The sequence below is a fragment of the Corylus avellana genome, chromosome ca3 (assembly GCF_901000735.1).
Source record: "Corylus avellana chromosome ca3, CavTom2PMs-1.0".
In the NCBI taxonomy this organism is placed as follows: Eukaryota; Viridiplantae; Streptophyta; class Magnoliopsida; order Fagales; family Betulaceae; genus Corylus; species Corylus avellana.
In genome coordinates, this window is record NC_081543.1 from 19,319,949 (window position 1) to 19,334,327 (window position 14,379).

Here is a 14,379-nt window from a genome sequence, read left to right on the forward strand (position 1 = left end):
ATTATATTTATTTTCTTCAAGTTTTAAGAGATGTTCTAACTTGTGAACATTTTTCCTTGGAAGAAAAAAGAGGTGGCCATGAGCCACCCCATAGGTGGTTTGGGGTTGCCTGCAAGCCACCCCAAACCCCCAAGCGGTGGCCGCAAGCCACCCCAGGAGTGGGCAAACCACCCCTTGCCCACCCTGAGGTGGCAGCCCCACCACTGGCCACCCCTTCAATTTTTTTTTTTAGATTTAATTTTTAAATCAAATTAATAAAAAATTATTATGCTAACATGGCAAAGTGCTGCATTTTGATTGGGACTAACGGGCGTTACAAAAATTTAACAGTGGAAATTTATTTGCATTTCGATTAACCTAATGAGTAAATAATCTAAAAAAAAAAAAAAAAAACTTAGGAATTTTACAGGTTTGGCAGGTTGACTTAGGGATTTGTAATATATTTACCCTTAAAAATAAAATAAAAAATTTAAAGATTCAAACGTTTATCTTTGCATTTTTTTTTTGTTTTTTTTTTAAACAATGCTATTTTTGGAATTTTGACAAGATTTAATGAAGAATCCTAATAGAATGGGTAATTAAAATAAATTGAAAGTTCGATACCCGTAATTGAGAATTTTTAAACTTTGTGGGGGAGAGGGGTAGTGTCAAAACTAGTGGAAGTTCAAGAGTATTTTCTAAAATTTTCCCTTATTTTATTTGTATCAAACAAGCATACTTTATACCCACATAAATACTCTAAGAGTATTGTGAAGCTATAAATAGAATGTTTGGAAATGGAATATTGCATCGTGTAAATTTTATAAGCGCATGCCTATAAAAATTAATGATTAAATTACATCGTATGACGTGTCATTGATGTTGACTTTTTGTCAAGTAAAAATTATCAATAATAAAATTACCACTTGTAATAGAACGAATTTTTGTAAGATATGGCTATATTGAGGGTGTCAAACTACAAGGAATACGTTGGCGTTGTTATTAAGCTTGTCAAGATAAAAAATATCTCAATTCAAAGAAGATTGTTTTTATTTATAAACTAAATGTATAAAAGTAGAAGTAAAGCAAATTGCAATGGGAAAAAGAATAGGGGATTGACTTTACCACTATCTACATAACAATGTTCAATCATATTTTAACAAGGGAAATTCATTATATGCATGATAAGACTTGTGTCACTCGAGTACTCAAGAAAATACAATTATTAAGAAATAAGTATAATCCATCTTCAGGTGGTACAAACCGTTTGCCTAACCTTTAGATTTGGTACGGTCCGTCTTCCCTAGGAAGACATGTGCTTTTGGCCAGTATAGTGCTACAGCTAGAGTTGCTAGAAAGGATAAAGATTGCTCAAGTAGACCCATGTGAGATCTACACAAAGCCATTGTATTTATTATGGATAACCTACTATTTTAAAAGGATTGAGTGTAAACCCAAGTGATTTATGAATATTTTAAAAGAGATTTGTTGATGGGTTGGATTTTTTCTGAGATAGGTTGGAACTTTAACATTAAGATCGTGTATGGAGGTCTAGTATATGCTTAGAACAATGATAGGAGTTATATTAGGACCTTAGATCATGTTAGCATAGATAAAATTATGACCTTTTTAGAAAATGGAGCTTTTGCTAGACCACTGATCGATCAATCGATGATTGATGAGGCAACAGTCGATCACTACCTCCAACAATTGATTAGTGCTCCAGCAAAAAGACCATTTTGTCCAATTTTAGGTTTAGAAGCGTTCTAGATTAGACAAAAGACTAATGATTATGCAGATTTTGAAGTTGGAGAGTTCAAAACGTTTATCAAGGAGACTTGTACTAACAAGGTGATTAAAACTCACTTGGATACTCGTTATTATACTTTTTATGCCATGTCTATTTTATGTATCAAACATACATTCTTATTACTCACATGAAATACATTTTCGTATAATTGTGAACTCTATTTTTGTGTAAACAGGTGATGGGAAAAGGAAATGATGCATCGTGTGAGTTTATAAAAGCATGCATACATGTAAAAGATAATGGCTAATTGCATCGTATGATATGGTATTCCATGTATGGATGACAACCATAGGCTTACCATTATATGGGTTACATTCAATGGTCCATAGATTTACGTTTATTGTTGTTGGCCTTATATCCAATAGTTTATAGGTGACCGGTGTAGCCATGTACAATGGTGGTTAGAAATTGTGGCACTACTAGTGGTGTGGATTACCAGAGGTTAGACTCGATTGGGTCACTAGTGGTGGTTTGCTATCGTGCTTCACTGGGCACCTACTTTGTACTATAGGTCCCAAGAGACAACGCAAACCCTACTTAGAAGAGGTTAAGACCTCTAGTAGACCATATAAAATTTAACTATGACATGTTCATATAAAATATCATATATTACATCTATATTGCATTAGCATGATTTTGTACCTTGTCAATGGACAAAAATCATGTTGCATAGTATAGCACGTAAATTATTATTTTTGTTGTAATTTAACTAAGTTCACAATATGATAACTTGTTCTCCCTATGTATTTTACTCCCTAAGTGAGGTTTCTTAGTGAGTAAGATTCCCATAAATGAGAGAGAGAGAAAAAAAAAAAAAAAATGGAGGTTGTATGCCACGTGAAAGAAGATTTTAAAAGAAAAAGCTGCTTTGATGTGGTGCATGAAAAATTATCAGATAACCAAACGATATTGGGGAAGACTTCTCACGCACCTTTCAGAAGGGAAAACACTTTTTTTTCGAAAAGAATATTTGAAAAAACTCTATACTTAAAACACTTTACCAATCCTTTATATTTTCGGGTTTTCTTTTTATAAACTAACAAGTGTTCTAAAAAAGTTCACCAAACATAGATAAATTTTTTTTTTCCAGGTAAAAAAATAGAGGGGTAACAAAAGACTTGCATGCACTCTCTCAAGGTGGATCAAATCATAACCTAATTCAAGGTCGGTGGGTTGGAACTAATAAATAACACAAGTCACAATCCCTTAGTATCACGTCCGTAGAGATTTAAACCCATGTTCTCACCTCATCAAACCCCATGGGAGTAATCTTTGTCACAACACGAATCGCTTGAAATAGGATCGTCTTCAGTACGAATGAACTAAAGAGTAGTCAATCATTTATAGTTGAAGGACATTTTTGTCATTTTACTTTCTTTTTTTTTTTTTCTTTTTTTGACAAAAGTACCTCTCAACCGTAAAGAGCCGGCTCCTCTCCGGTGAACAAGAGAGGATCCAAATGTCAATCTCTCGTGTGATGAGCAATAATTAAATTTGAAACCAATCCCTTCAAGAGAACTGACTCGATCCTTATCTGCAATTCGGACAAAATGCAAGTCCTTCATTGGTCTCACAATAAGTTTGATAAAGATAAAAGGACGTCAGCATTGTCAAAATGGAAAGAAAGGCCCCTGCTGTGAATGGTCAAATTTATTGAGAAATAAACTTAAACTCTCGGTCTTTTAATAAATATGGTCTGCTGTACAATATGTTGATCTCAGCTTTAATGATTATCTTTTGACGAACCACATGAAAAGATGCGTGTGGTTATCTCAAACTCATTCGGTGGAGAGGTTCTCATGTTGGACTGAAGTTTAAAGAAAGACTCTCCTTTTCATGGATGTTGACATTTTCATGTCGTTTTGCTGAAAACAAACGCACATCATCTGAAAATTCCATTGGGGTCACCATTCAGAGGAAGGAGCAAGAAGAGCTAGCTGTACAAGACGACAAGAATCATTCCAACATGAGCACGTGGCATGTTTTAGGAGCTGCCATTTGTTCCCAAAGGAACCAATTCTGAAACGACAATTTAGGAAGCTTTGTGCCAAGGCAATCGCATAGTTTCCGCACTCCTCCAGAGGCTTAAATTGTCGTTAACATTGCCAGTTTCCCACCACAGATTTCTCCAAAGAATCTTTCTGCTATCAGACAAACAGCTTAGAAAGCGTTGAATATGTTAATGATGATGAATCATTCAAAAGCCCCCTTATCATGTCAACCTCCAATATCCTCAAGGAACCAATGCCAGCCATGCCGACTTTAACTGTAAATGTTTTGAACAAAATGCATTGTCCTATGTGAATCTGAATTCTGAAGGTACCACATGTACATCCACAACTGAATTGCTAATAATTTTTGAGTAATACTTTGAAAGACTCCATGTTGTGAGATTTAGGTGGCTATTTGGCGAGTAGCCACGTAGTCAGACAAGTGGGTCTTATATGGAATCTTTCACATTATCTGTTCCATTTGCAAGCGATTCGAGCACGTATTTTCAAGATTCCGAGACATCTTAGGAATATTGTTCATAGGGGATAACCTTTGGAGTTAGCAGTTACTTCCAGCTTTGAAATTGCTAATCAAAAAGTTCCTTTCATACCATGATATATACAACGGCCGACAAACGCAGAAGAGATGTTGATATTTAGTCTCCAGTCAAACATGTGAAACCACATCAAAAAGGGTATATACCAGTATTTATACCATTGGAGCAAAATCTTAGAGAGAATATGAATGGAATACAACCACCATTCTAGTTCTATCCTTAACCATTTCAAGTTACGTACTGTTGAGATTATCTCAGCTCACAGAATTCATAAAATATCTTAACCCCCATTATTACTCTGTTCTAGAGTTTTGCTGAAGATTTTTCATATCACGGAACTACAATGTTTTTTTTTTTTTTTTTTTGACATTAATGGCGTTAGTGACAAGACATCAGATTTACCATATTTAAACTATGTATATGAGTTTATTAACTCAATGAAGTTCAATTCATTGGAGTTAGTGACAAGACATCAGATTTACCATATTTAAACTATGTATATGAGTTTATTAACTCAATGAAGTTCAATTCATTGACGCTCACGACATGTAAACACACTCCAATTTTCAAGATACACAATAAAGACTGGGAGTCCAATGCATTGTGTTATGTATTCAATTGGAAAAAGTCTACATACTCTTTTTTAAGTTACCACATAATTGATAATGTTTTTCTCAAACTTTTAACTGGGACAATGTCTACCTAATGACAAAAATACCCTTAATAAAATAAATCTTTATTTTTTTAAAAACATTAAAAAAAAAATAAAAACCAAGGTTTTAATTTCTTCTCTTTCCTTAAAGATTTTTTTTTTTTTTTTTCAAATTTATTAGAGTATTTTGTCTTAACGACAAAAAATTTAGGATATTTTTGTCTTATTACTAGCCTTGAAGGGACACTGTCAAATTCACAATAATTTAGGGAGAACATTGTCCTACTTAAAAGTTTGGGAGATACATTACTAATTTGATGGTAGTTTGAGAGAAGGTATGTAGATTTTTTCCATTCAAATTCAACATTTTGATTTGTATTTACTTCCAAAGAACAATCATGTTGTATCGATTAGCCCATTTCATTAGTCAGATTCTAACAAAGTGGTTATGCAAACATTGCAATACCGATTATAATTGTTAAATCATAAATTGTCCCAAAAACTTAAGTTAATAGGAAAGAGGGAATTTAATCAAGATATTCTGCACAAAAAACAAATTAAATATTGTAACACTTTTCCTCGTGTAAATCCAAATTCTCTCTTAATAAGGGGATTAAACAAGTAGAATATTCATTAACGACCATTATTCTGAATATTTGAGCTCAAGGCCATTATTATTCTTATACAAAGTAAATCACTAATTAACCTAAAAGTTTATCCGAGTAGAAAATGATGGATTTAATCATTTAATTAACATATTCTAATAATAATCATATCAAAATTCTAAATCAATCCTACATTTTTACTCTTTATAATTCCCAAGAGAACCCCAATAACTCACATTCTTTGGACTATAACCTCTATGGGCGTTCAAGTAAGAACATCCTTCTTGGGACTATTTCCCTCCTACATTGGCTTTTCAGTTACCAAGACTAAATGAAAATTAATACAAACACTTGAGTTGACTGAACCTCATATTACATGGTTTGTTGATCCACTCTTCTTTTGTTCAATTAACCTTTAGAAAAGCACAAACATACATAGGTTCAGAGATAACTAAATTTACTTTAGATTATTACAGACAGTGAAACATAAGTAAATATGGTAACCAGATGAATGTTTCTTAATAGTGAGCCTTTGGTTCTAGAAAACATTGAGAGTGAAGAGAATAGGTGAAAGAGACCTCCAATCCAAGTTACAAAGATGCATAGGGCAAGATTTTCCAAGCATCAAGAGAATCTGAACTAGCACCCCTTAAAAAACGATATTAACTCCAATCTTCCATAATGATCATCACTTGAGTATCACATATACTTCTAAAACGGAGAATGTTTTATGTCAGAAATGTATTACTGCACTACTTACTACGTTTGGACATGTAATGGACACAGCTCAAACTAATCTACTACTATCTTCAGTACCAAAAAGCCTCAAATAGTGTTGAATGGAATATATATATATATATAGTCTGCAGAAGTATATTAGGATACATTGTAAATACCCTTTTTCTGCTGATTATACATTAAGTTTTAAACTACAATAGAATGGGTTGTAACAAGTTAAGGAACGAATCTTGATACCAATATTAATATTCAAAAGTATGATGTACACTACAGAAAAACCCTTGAGCTTCGATTTTGAACTACTTTCTGGAAATCTATAATTGAATCGCACTTCACATATTCTGACAACAAGTTGAAAGGACCCTGCCCAAGAATAAAGCAGACAGGAGGAGAAAAAAATTGATCAGATGATATTAACAGTACTTGATTAAGTCTCACAGAGAAACTATTGACACCAAAGCACCAAGGGTCAAGTCGATTAATAAGATAAGTGATAATTTACAAAAAAAAAAAAAAATTTAAAAATTTAAAAAATCAAACATACAGACACACAAGGGAAGGGAGGGGGGGGACTGAGCAAATTTTACCTTTTCACTTTGCAGAGTCCTTTTTATCCTCTTCTGGCTAAGGTTTCATATTTGTGTGATATTCCTTTTTGCAATTATGGCTACATTCCTTGGGGATACCTCTGGATCAAAAATAGGTAGCATGGTCACTTCCAGTGAACTGCCTTGTTCTTGGAGGAACAGTAATCGATCGAGCAGAAGAAAAGTTTCCAAAAGAGGCCCCATAGCTGCTCGAAGAGACCAGTAAGGCCCTATGAGTTCCTGTATGTGATTAGTATATAAATCAGTAGTTGTCCAGGGTTGCTCCCATGTTAAAGCATTTTCAGCAGATAAACAGTATTGCGACTTCTTAGAAAGGGCACTTTACTGGCTGTTGGTGCAACCCACCATTACATATCTTCACCCTACAATTCAAGCAATCAAATTCCAAGGATTCTCAAACAATCAAGTCCAATGAAAAGGATTCTACGGTTTACAAGAGAATTATGATCTGTAACTAAAATCAAACATCTTATGCTATGTTGTATTACAGTAATTTATGATACACCACATTATAAAAACTTGTGGTAAGTCCTCTTAGAGTGATGAAGTGTCGATTAACATGGACCTACAAATAGTTAACAAAATCCTCAATTATATGGAACTACAAGTAGCCAATTATAGTAAATTATTTATTGAAGGTTTATCCAGAAACTTTAATGCAAGGATGTAGGCTCTTCCTATTAATTTTCTTTTTAATGCAGTTTCTTTTCCTTTTCTTTCCTTTTTCTTTTCTCCTCTGGAATGACGGAAGAGCTTTGTTTTTGAAATTAAATTGTGCTGATTCTTTTACAAGTTAATATGTAGTAGAAAAAGCCCAAAAAATGGGGTGCAACTAGTAATGTGTACTATATAGGAGCATATGGAGTGCAACTAGTTGTTCCTTTGCACATAATGCAAAAGAACAACGTTCTAAATCTCTCCACTATGATAACTTTCAAAGTGTTCCTTCCAACAAGCCAACAGAACTTCAGCCACCATGCTAGGCTAAGCCACATCACCCCCAAACAAACAAACCACAGGATGAGTGTAGCAAAAATAGTAGTATAAAGCCCCTTCCATTCATGGGCATCAACTGTGGATACCAATATGCATTTGGAATGTAATATACCAATTTATTATATCAACACAGACAACACATAAACATCATGAGCAAGACTATGAAATGGTAGGCTTTCCAATAAAAGATGTAGTCTAGTATCTTTTTAAGCCATAACCAGAACATAATGCATTCAAGATGCAATAGTAAGTACTAGGCGATTGAAGTAACCTACAGCAAATGGCTCTGCTTCCTTCCATATGTCATGCAAATCTATATCGGTCAAAGCTTTGAGACCAAGACGACATAATCCAGACTGGCTGTACTTCTCAAAAAGTGCATATGACTCAACAGATTTAGGCCCTTCACATCTTGTAATCTTACTGAAAGAAATTCCATGAGATGAGGCATCTGTGTCCATTGCCAAGCCAGAGTTTTCATCTGCATCATATTTAAATTAGTTCACAGGTACTCCCCATCATCGTAACAATAAGCCTAGCTATAAACATTTCAAGCTATGACACTCCACAAAATTCAACGAAGCTGTTTGATTGTCCATTGCTTAGAGAACTTTGCTGTTGATATGATTTTTGTTGGGCTAACAGTTCAGTTTAGTCTCTTCCTGTCATATGATCGCATTTCCCTTCTTTTTTTTTCTTAGAATAAGTTATTTTCCCCTTTGGTACTGGGTGAGGCTGAGACGAAGCAAGAGAGAAGGAGCAAGAGAGAGTGATCAATTTCAACTGGAATTCTGATAGACCTTCGAAACCTGTGCTGAACCCATCATTTACCTGTTTCTGGATCTGTTTGGTCAATATTTGGGCAATTTTCTTTCCTGTTTGAATGCAAGTATGGGTCTGTAATTGGTTTATGATGCAACGAAGACTCCACTTTCCTCTGCTGTCGGCGACGCAAAGCCTTTCCTTGTCGACCGATACAAGGACTTGTTATCATGACTTCAGGATAATATTTACAAAGAACCTTCAGGAGAAAAAAACAAGAAAATGTAATTTGCAATAGAGAGGATGCAACCAACTTACAAAGATAGCATACATAAGAAAACTGCACTTTCTTCAAAAAAAAAAAATAGAAGGAACAGAAAATAGATCACATAAATTGCACTTTCTCCAAGCGCCAATGGATGCTTGTAGCACCATGTTCAAAATATTTTCTAATAAACGAGTGCCGGATAAGAAGCGAATGCTGCCAGTACAACAATGGCATTCACATTAAATGACAACCACTAGCATTTGGCTCATCAAACATCAAGGCTACCACAAGTTTCCTAGTGTAACACAAGAAGACATACAAACTGAAAGATTAAGTTAAATTGACAGTATTCCAAATAAACTGAAAAGACAGACAGGCAATTGAGACTAAAATTGGACACCTTTTGAATCTGTTTAGTCAAATTTCAAGTTTTTTTTATCATTAACACCCCAACTTTGTTTCTCTGGATGTGATCATCCACTTGCAAGATTGTTTAATATAATTACTTTCTTTGAAGCAAGGAACTTCACATGCAAATAATATAAAAAGTAAAGTACCCATCCTACAAGAAAAGTAGACATTTAGTAAGAAGTATGTGTTTGTGTTACTGAGCATGTGCATATTTGTGTATAGGTGTATATATGTAAATATGTGTGTGTGTGTGTGTGTGTGTGTGTGTGTGTGTGTGTGTGTGTATTTGTACTATGTATTTACATACACAAACAGAAATCTGAGAAAAACATACTCATGAGATACTCAAGCTATAATGCTTTTACCAACAAATTAGATTCAAGAACAAGACTTAAGAGAAATATCATTAGAACAATAGTGATCAAGGTATGCAGCAAGCAGAAGTCACAACAAAAACACTTCAAAAGAGATTTAAACAAACAGGCAATAATACTAAATATGAGTTGACTTCAAAGATGTTTATTTTGGAAAAGGAGAAAAAAATATTGTGGACATGCTTCTTAGATATGATTTCAACTTCCAATAATTAAAAATCTTCATATCCTTCTCTCTTTCTGCTATGTCATATCGGTGGTTTGCAATTGAAAATCCAAGCAAATCCAAACAAAATTTTCTGATGTTTACATTCTCATCAAATCAGCCTATTGACATCAAGTTCATCAGATTGCACAGGATAATCTGATTTTTCATTTAAATGACAAGTAGCCTTCAAAGATCTAATAAAAATGATTTGGACTGATAATCTTGGCCCTATATAATTAACAGGTCTAATCCTTCTGCGCTCTTTTTCTTAAACTCAAATTAAAGTTTCCAACTCTATAGTCTAAAGGATCAACTTCAAGCAAGTTTTTAGCATGACTCAAGGAATCACTAGCTGTATATGTGCTATACCCTAAAGAACTAGTTAATACTACAATGTCCCAGTACCAAATGATGTTACTAAATTGGCTTGCACTTCATTTGTCATGACACGAGGAAGTGTTTGCCATATCTACATTATATCCCAAAATGATTAGTCATAGTTATGATTGGAGCTTTTTAAAATTACTAATAAAATTCATAAAGCGGAGGTCACTAGTTCAAATTTCCCCTTTCCTACTTGTGTGGACATGTCAAAAACAAAAAAGTTAACCCCAAGAGGTTGGCTCAGTGGTTGGATAGCCTAGGACTTTGAGTACAAATTGCTTCTTGGGGCCATCGAACTGCCCCTTAAATTAACTGAAGTACACTTGCGGAAAACTCCTTGCCAAAGGCATGTACACCCCGGGATTAATCGAAGCAAAGCTCCAAATACAATCCATATATATATATATATATAATAAAAATCCAGTTACACATAGTACACAACCAATGTGAGACTTTACACCTATGCAACACCTTTACAATCCATCCACCCAATACAGAACTTAGCATACCTTCAAGGTCCAGAGTGTCACTTTTTTCCCCATGCATAATGAATAAGTTGCACTCCCAAAATTAATCATTAATCGATCTTGTATGTGTGTAAAGATTGCACATCTACTTGGAATAAAGTTTTGTGCAGAATGATACTCGGTGCTCATCAGTGCTCCCTAAAATATACATAAGTTCTGCAAATTGGACTAAAAGTCTTTCTCTAATGCTGACTTTCCTGGGCTCATTGAAGTCGTTGCCCACTAAGACCTATAAAATTACAATTTAAGTGATTTACAAAAAGAGTACTTCATTATACTAATGATTAGCTCATAATTTGATTAGGAGATATGTTTTTTCAACCACCTAGTTCTCAGAACAAAAGGGTAGGAGCATTTAAAGACTATGGGAACTTACCTATATTTTTTAAAGAACCTCAAGGAACCTTATCGAAATTAGCACCACAAAGACTCAATGAGCTCTAGTTCAAGAGGCATATCCTCCCTTATATGTACACACGGTATAGGGCCTGTTTATGGGTTTAAAATCCAACAGGTGCCTGTGTTACTATCCAATCAAAAGAATTAACACCTTACAGAACGTAAATGAATTAGCACTACTTAAATATTGAATGTCAAGAAAAGAAAAATCATAACTCGTGAATTATAAAACTTATCCGAATTTCCTAATATTATAAAAGCAGCTTTGCATAAGATCCAAGCTTTCCAGTTTGAATTTCTCAAAGTATCTTGTCATGACAATTGAGACATAAAGTGCAATGGTTCAGAAAAATCAAAGTGAGGAAATATGAAGTGGCAACAACGCTGAACCAGTTACAGGGAAATTTAAGATTAAATGAGTTACTAATGCGCACATATACCCACCAAGGCATTATGCATGTCAGTTTATATTTTAAGTCATTCTCATCAGTAAAAACTATTAGTAACGTTATGAATGCATAAATACTGACAGCAAAAACGTAAATCCCAGATAACACAACAATTGTTCATCACTTAAGGAGGAAAATATTTAAAAGCATTGTTCTCAATGTGGAAGTCCTTTTTTCATAGCATGGAAGCCTCTTGATCAGGTGAAAGTGTTTCACAGTATTGTAGAGTTTGCATGAAAACTTTGAGGGAAAGAGGCTCGTAATCTTATACGTAACCTACCTCACATTTATTACTTAGGTTGCAAAATATATCAAACTGACCAAAATACCCATATAACAAATTCTCAACAAACTCTTCTAACACTTCTCAAGCTGACGCATATATATCAAGCAAACCCAACTTGGAACAAATAAACTCTAACCAATTACGACACAAATTCTGTAAACATGTTAGCTAATTGGTCTCCTAACTTCACAAATGGTGTAAATATTTTTTTTTTTTTGATAAGTAAAGATATATTTATCAAAGGCGCAGAGGGGCGCAACCCTAGTACACCGGGAGTATACAAGAGAGCGACTAAGAAAGAGAAAGAGAGGAAGAAAATCTAATAAGAAAATCTTGGAAGCTGATCACTATAGGCGCAAGCCAACCAGCAGTCCAAGTGAAGAGGGTGTACAAGAAAAAGTGAATAAGCTCCTCTAAATTCCTGGCCGAATCCTCAAAATTTCTTGCGTTTCTCTCGTTCCAAATGCACCACATGAGGCAAAGAGGGACCATCTTCCACACAACGGCACTGCTAGTTTTACCACCCGTCCACCAAGAATCGAACATCGCCTTAACGCTGCCCGGCATAGCCCAACACAAACCAAACCGAGTGAAAATGGCGTTCCATAAGGAGCGCGCCACCCCACAGTGTAGAAAGAGATGGTCAATGGACTCCCCATTTGATTCACACATGCAACATCGGTTTATCACCACAATACCCCTTTTCCGAACATTGTCCAAAGTAAGAATTTTTCCAAGCGCGGCCGTCCAAGCAAAAAAAGCCACTTTCGAAGGGGCCTTGGTGCGCCAAATACTTTTCCAAGGGAAAGGAGTGAGATCTTTAGAAGCAAGAATCCTATAGAAAGATCTTACTTCGAAATTGCCTTTCCGCGAATAGATCCACCTTATTCTATCCTCCCCTTCCCCACCAAATGGATGCAAATACAATAGCGAGTAAAAAGAAGCCAAAACCTCCACTTCCCAATCATGAACCCTGCGAGTGAAGGAAACACTCCACTGAGCAGAGCCATTTGAGCATTCCCTATTGTCTGCAATAGACGCATCCTTGTTGGTGGCAATGCTGAAAAGTCCAGGAAAAACCTCCCTAAGAGGCATGTCACCACACCAGATATCCTCCCAAAACCTGATGTTGGACCCACGACCTGGGACAAATCTAATGTGGTCTTGGAACGACCTCCACCCCCTACAAATGTGCTTCCAAAACCCTACTCCATGCGATCCTCTGGGAACCTTGGAGCGCCAACCTCCCCAAACCGCTCCATACTTCGCCACCAGAATCTTTCTCCACCAAGCCTCTTTCTCATGAGCAAATCTCCACAACCATTTTCCCAATAAAGCTTGATTCATCAACCGCAGATTTCGTATGCCTAACCCTCCCTCAGTGATCGGATAACAAACCTTATCCCAACTGACCAGATGGAACTTAAACTCATCATCAATCCCACCCCATAAGAAGTCGCGTTGAATCTTCTCAATGCGCTTCGCCACTGATGCCGGAATAGGAAACAGAGACAGAAAATAAGTGGGAAGATTGGATAAGGTGCTCTTAATGAGAGTGATCCTCCCCCCCTTAGATAAATACAAGCGTTTCCAAGATGCCAACCTTCTGACATATTTTTCCAACACGTCCTCCCAAATGGTCTTGACCTTGAACGAGGCCCCCAGGGGGAGACCCAAATACTTGAGTGGCGTAGTAGCTATACCACATCTCAAAATACCGGCCAGCATGCCCGCATTTTCCATAGAGCCTACAGGAACCAAAGCGGATTTGCCCAAGTTTACCTTTAACCCTGAGACCGCTTCAAAGCAAACTAGGAGAGCACCAATATTTCTTACTTGAAAAGGATCTGCCCCGCAAAATACCAGAGTATCATCAGCAAAGAGGAGGTGAGAGACGATAACCTGATCCGCTTCTCTAGCCCCCACTGAAAACCCAGAGATGAGACCCCTATTTATTGATGCCTCAATCAACCTGCTGAATGCCTCCATGACCAAAACAAATAGGAATGGAGAAAGAGGATCGCCTTGCCTCACACCACGTGAACTATCAAAGAAGCCAGACGAAGATCCATTAATCAAGACCGAGAATCTCACAGACGAGATGCAATGCTCAATCCAGGAACACCATTTTTCTCCAAAACCGCACCTTCTCAGAAGATAAAGAAGGAACTTCCAATTCATATGATCATAGGCCTTTTCCATGTCCAATTTGCACAATAAGCCAGGTTCCCCCGATCTAATACGACTATCCAGACACTCATTGGCGATGAGAACTGAGTCCAGGATTTGCCTGCCTTTAACAAAAGCATTCTGGGGTTTAGAGATAACCTTGTTCATTACTCTCTTCATCCTATTAGCCAAGACCTTGGCAATAA

The 14,379-nt window shown here is 36.0% G+C and overlaps 1 protein-coding gene across 2 annotated transcripts in view; it reads right to left on the reverse strand.

Moving 5' to 3' along the window:
* Positions 1–6,426: 6,426 nt before the first annotated feature.
* The window catches only part of LOC132176164 (uncharacterized), a 62,396-nt gene continuing 54,443 nt past the window's right edge, over positions 6,427–14,379 (reverse strand). For both annotated transcript variants that reach the window (XM_059588296.1, XM_059588295.1), the window contains exons 10-13: positions 8,768–8,957; positions 8,212–8,417; positions 6,920–7,159; positions 6,427–6,695 (exon numbers count right to left, since the gene is read on the reverse strand). In XM_059588296.1, coding sequence (XP_059444279.1) covers positions 6,965–7,159; positions 8,212–8,417; positions 8,768–8,957 — 591 coding nt within the window. In that variant the 3' untranslated portion in view covers positions 6,427–6,695; positions 6,920–6,964. The remainder of the gene's footprint in view (positions 6,696–6,919; positions 7,160–8,211; positions 8,418–8,767; positions 8,958–14,379) is intronic.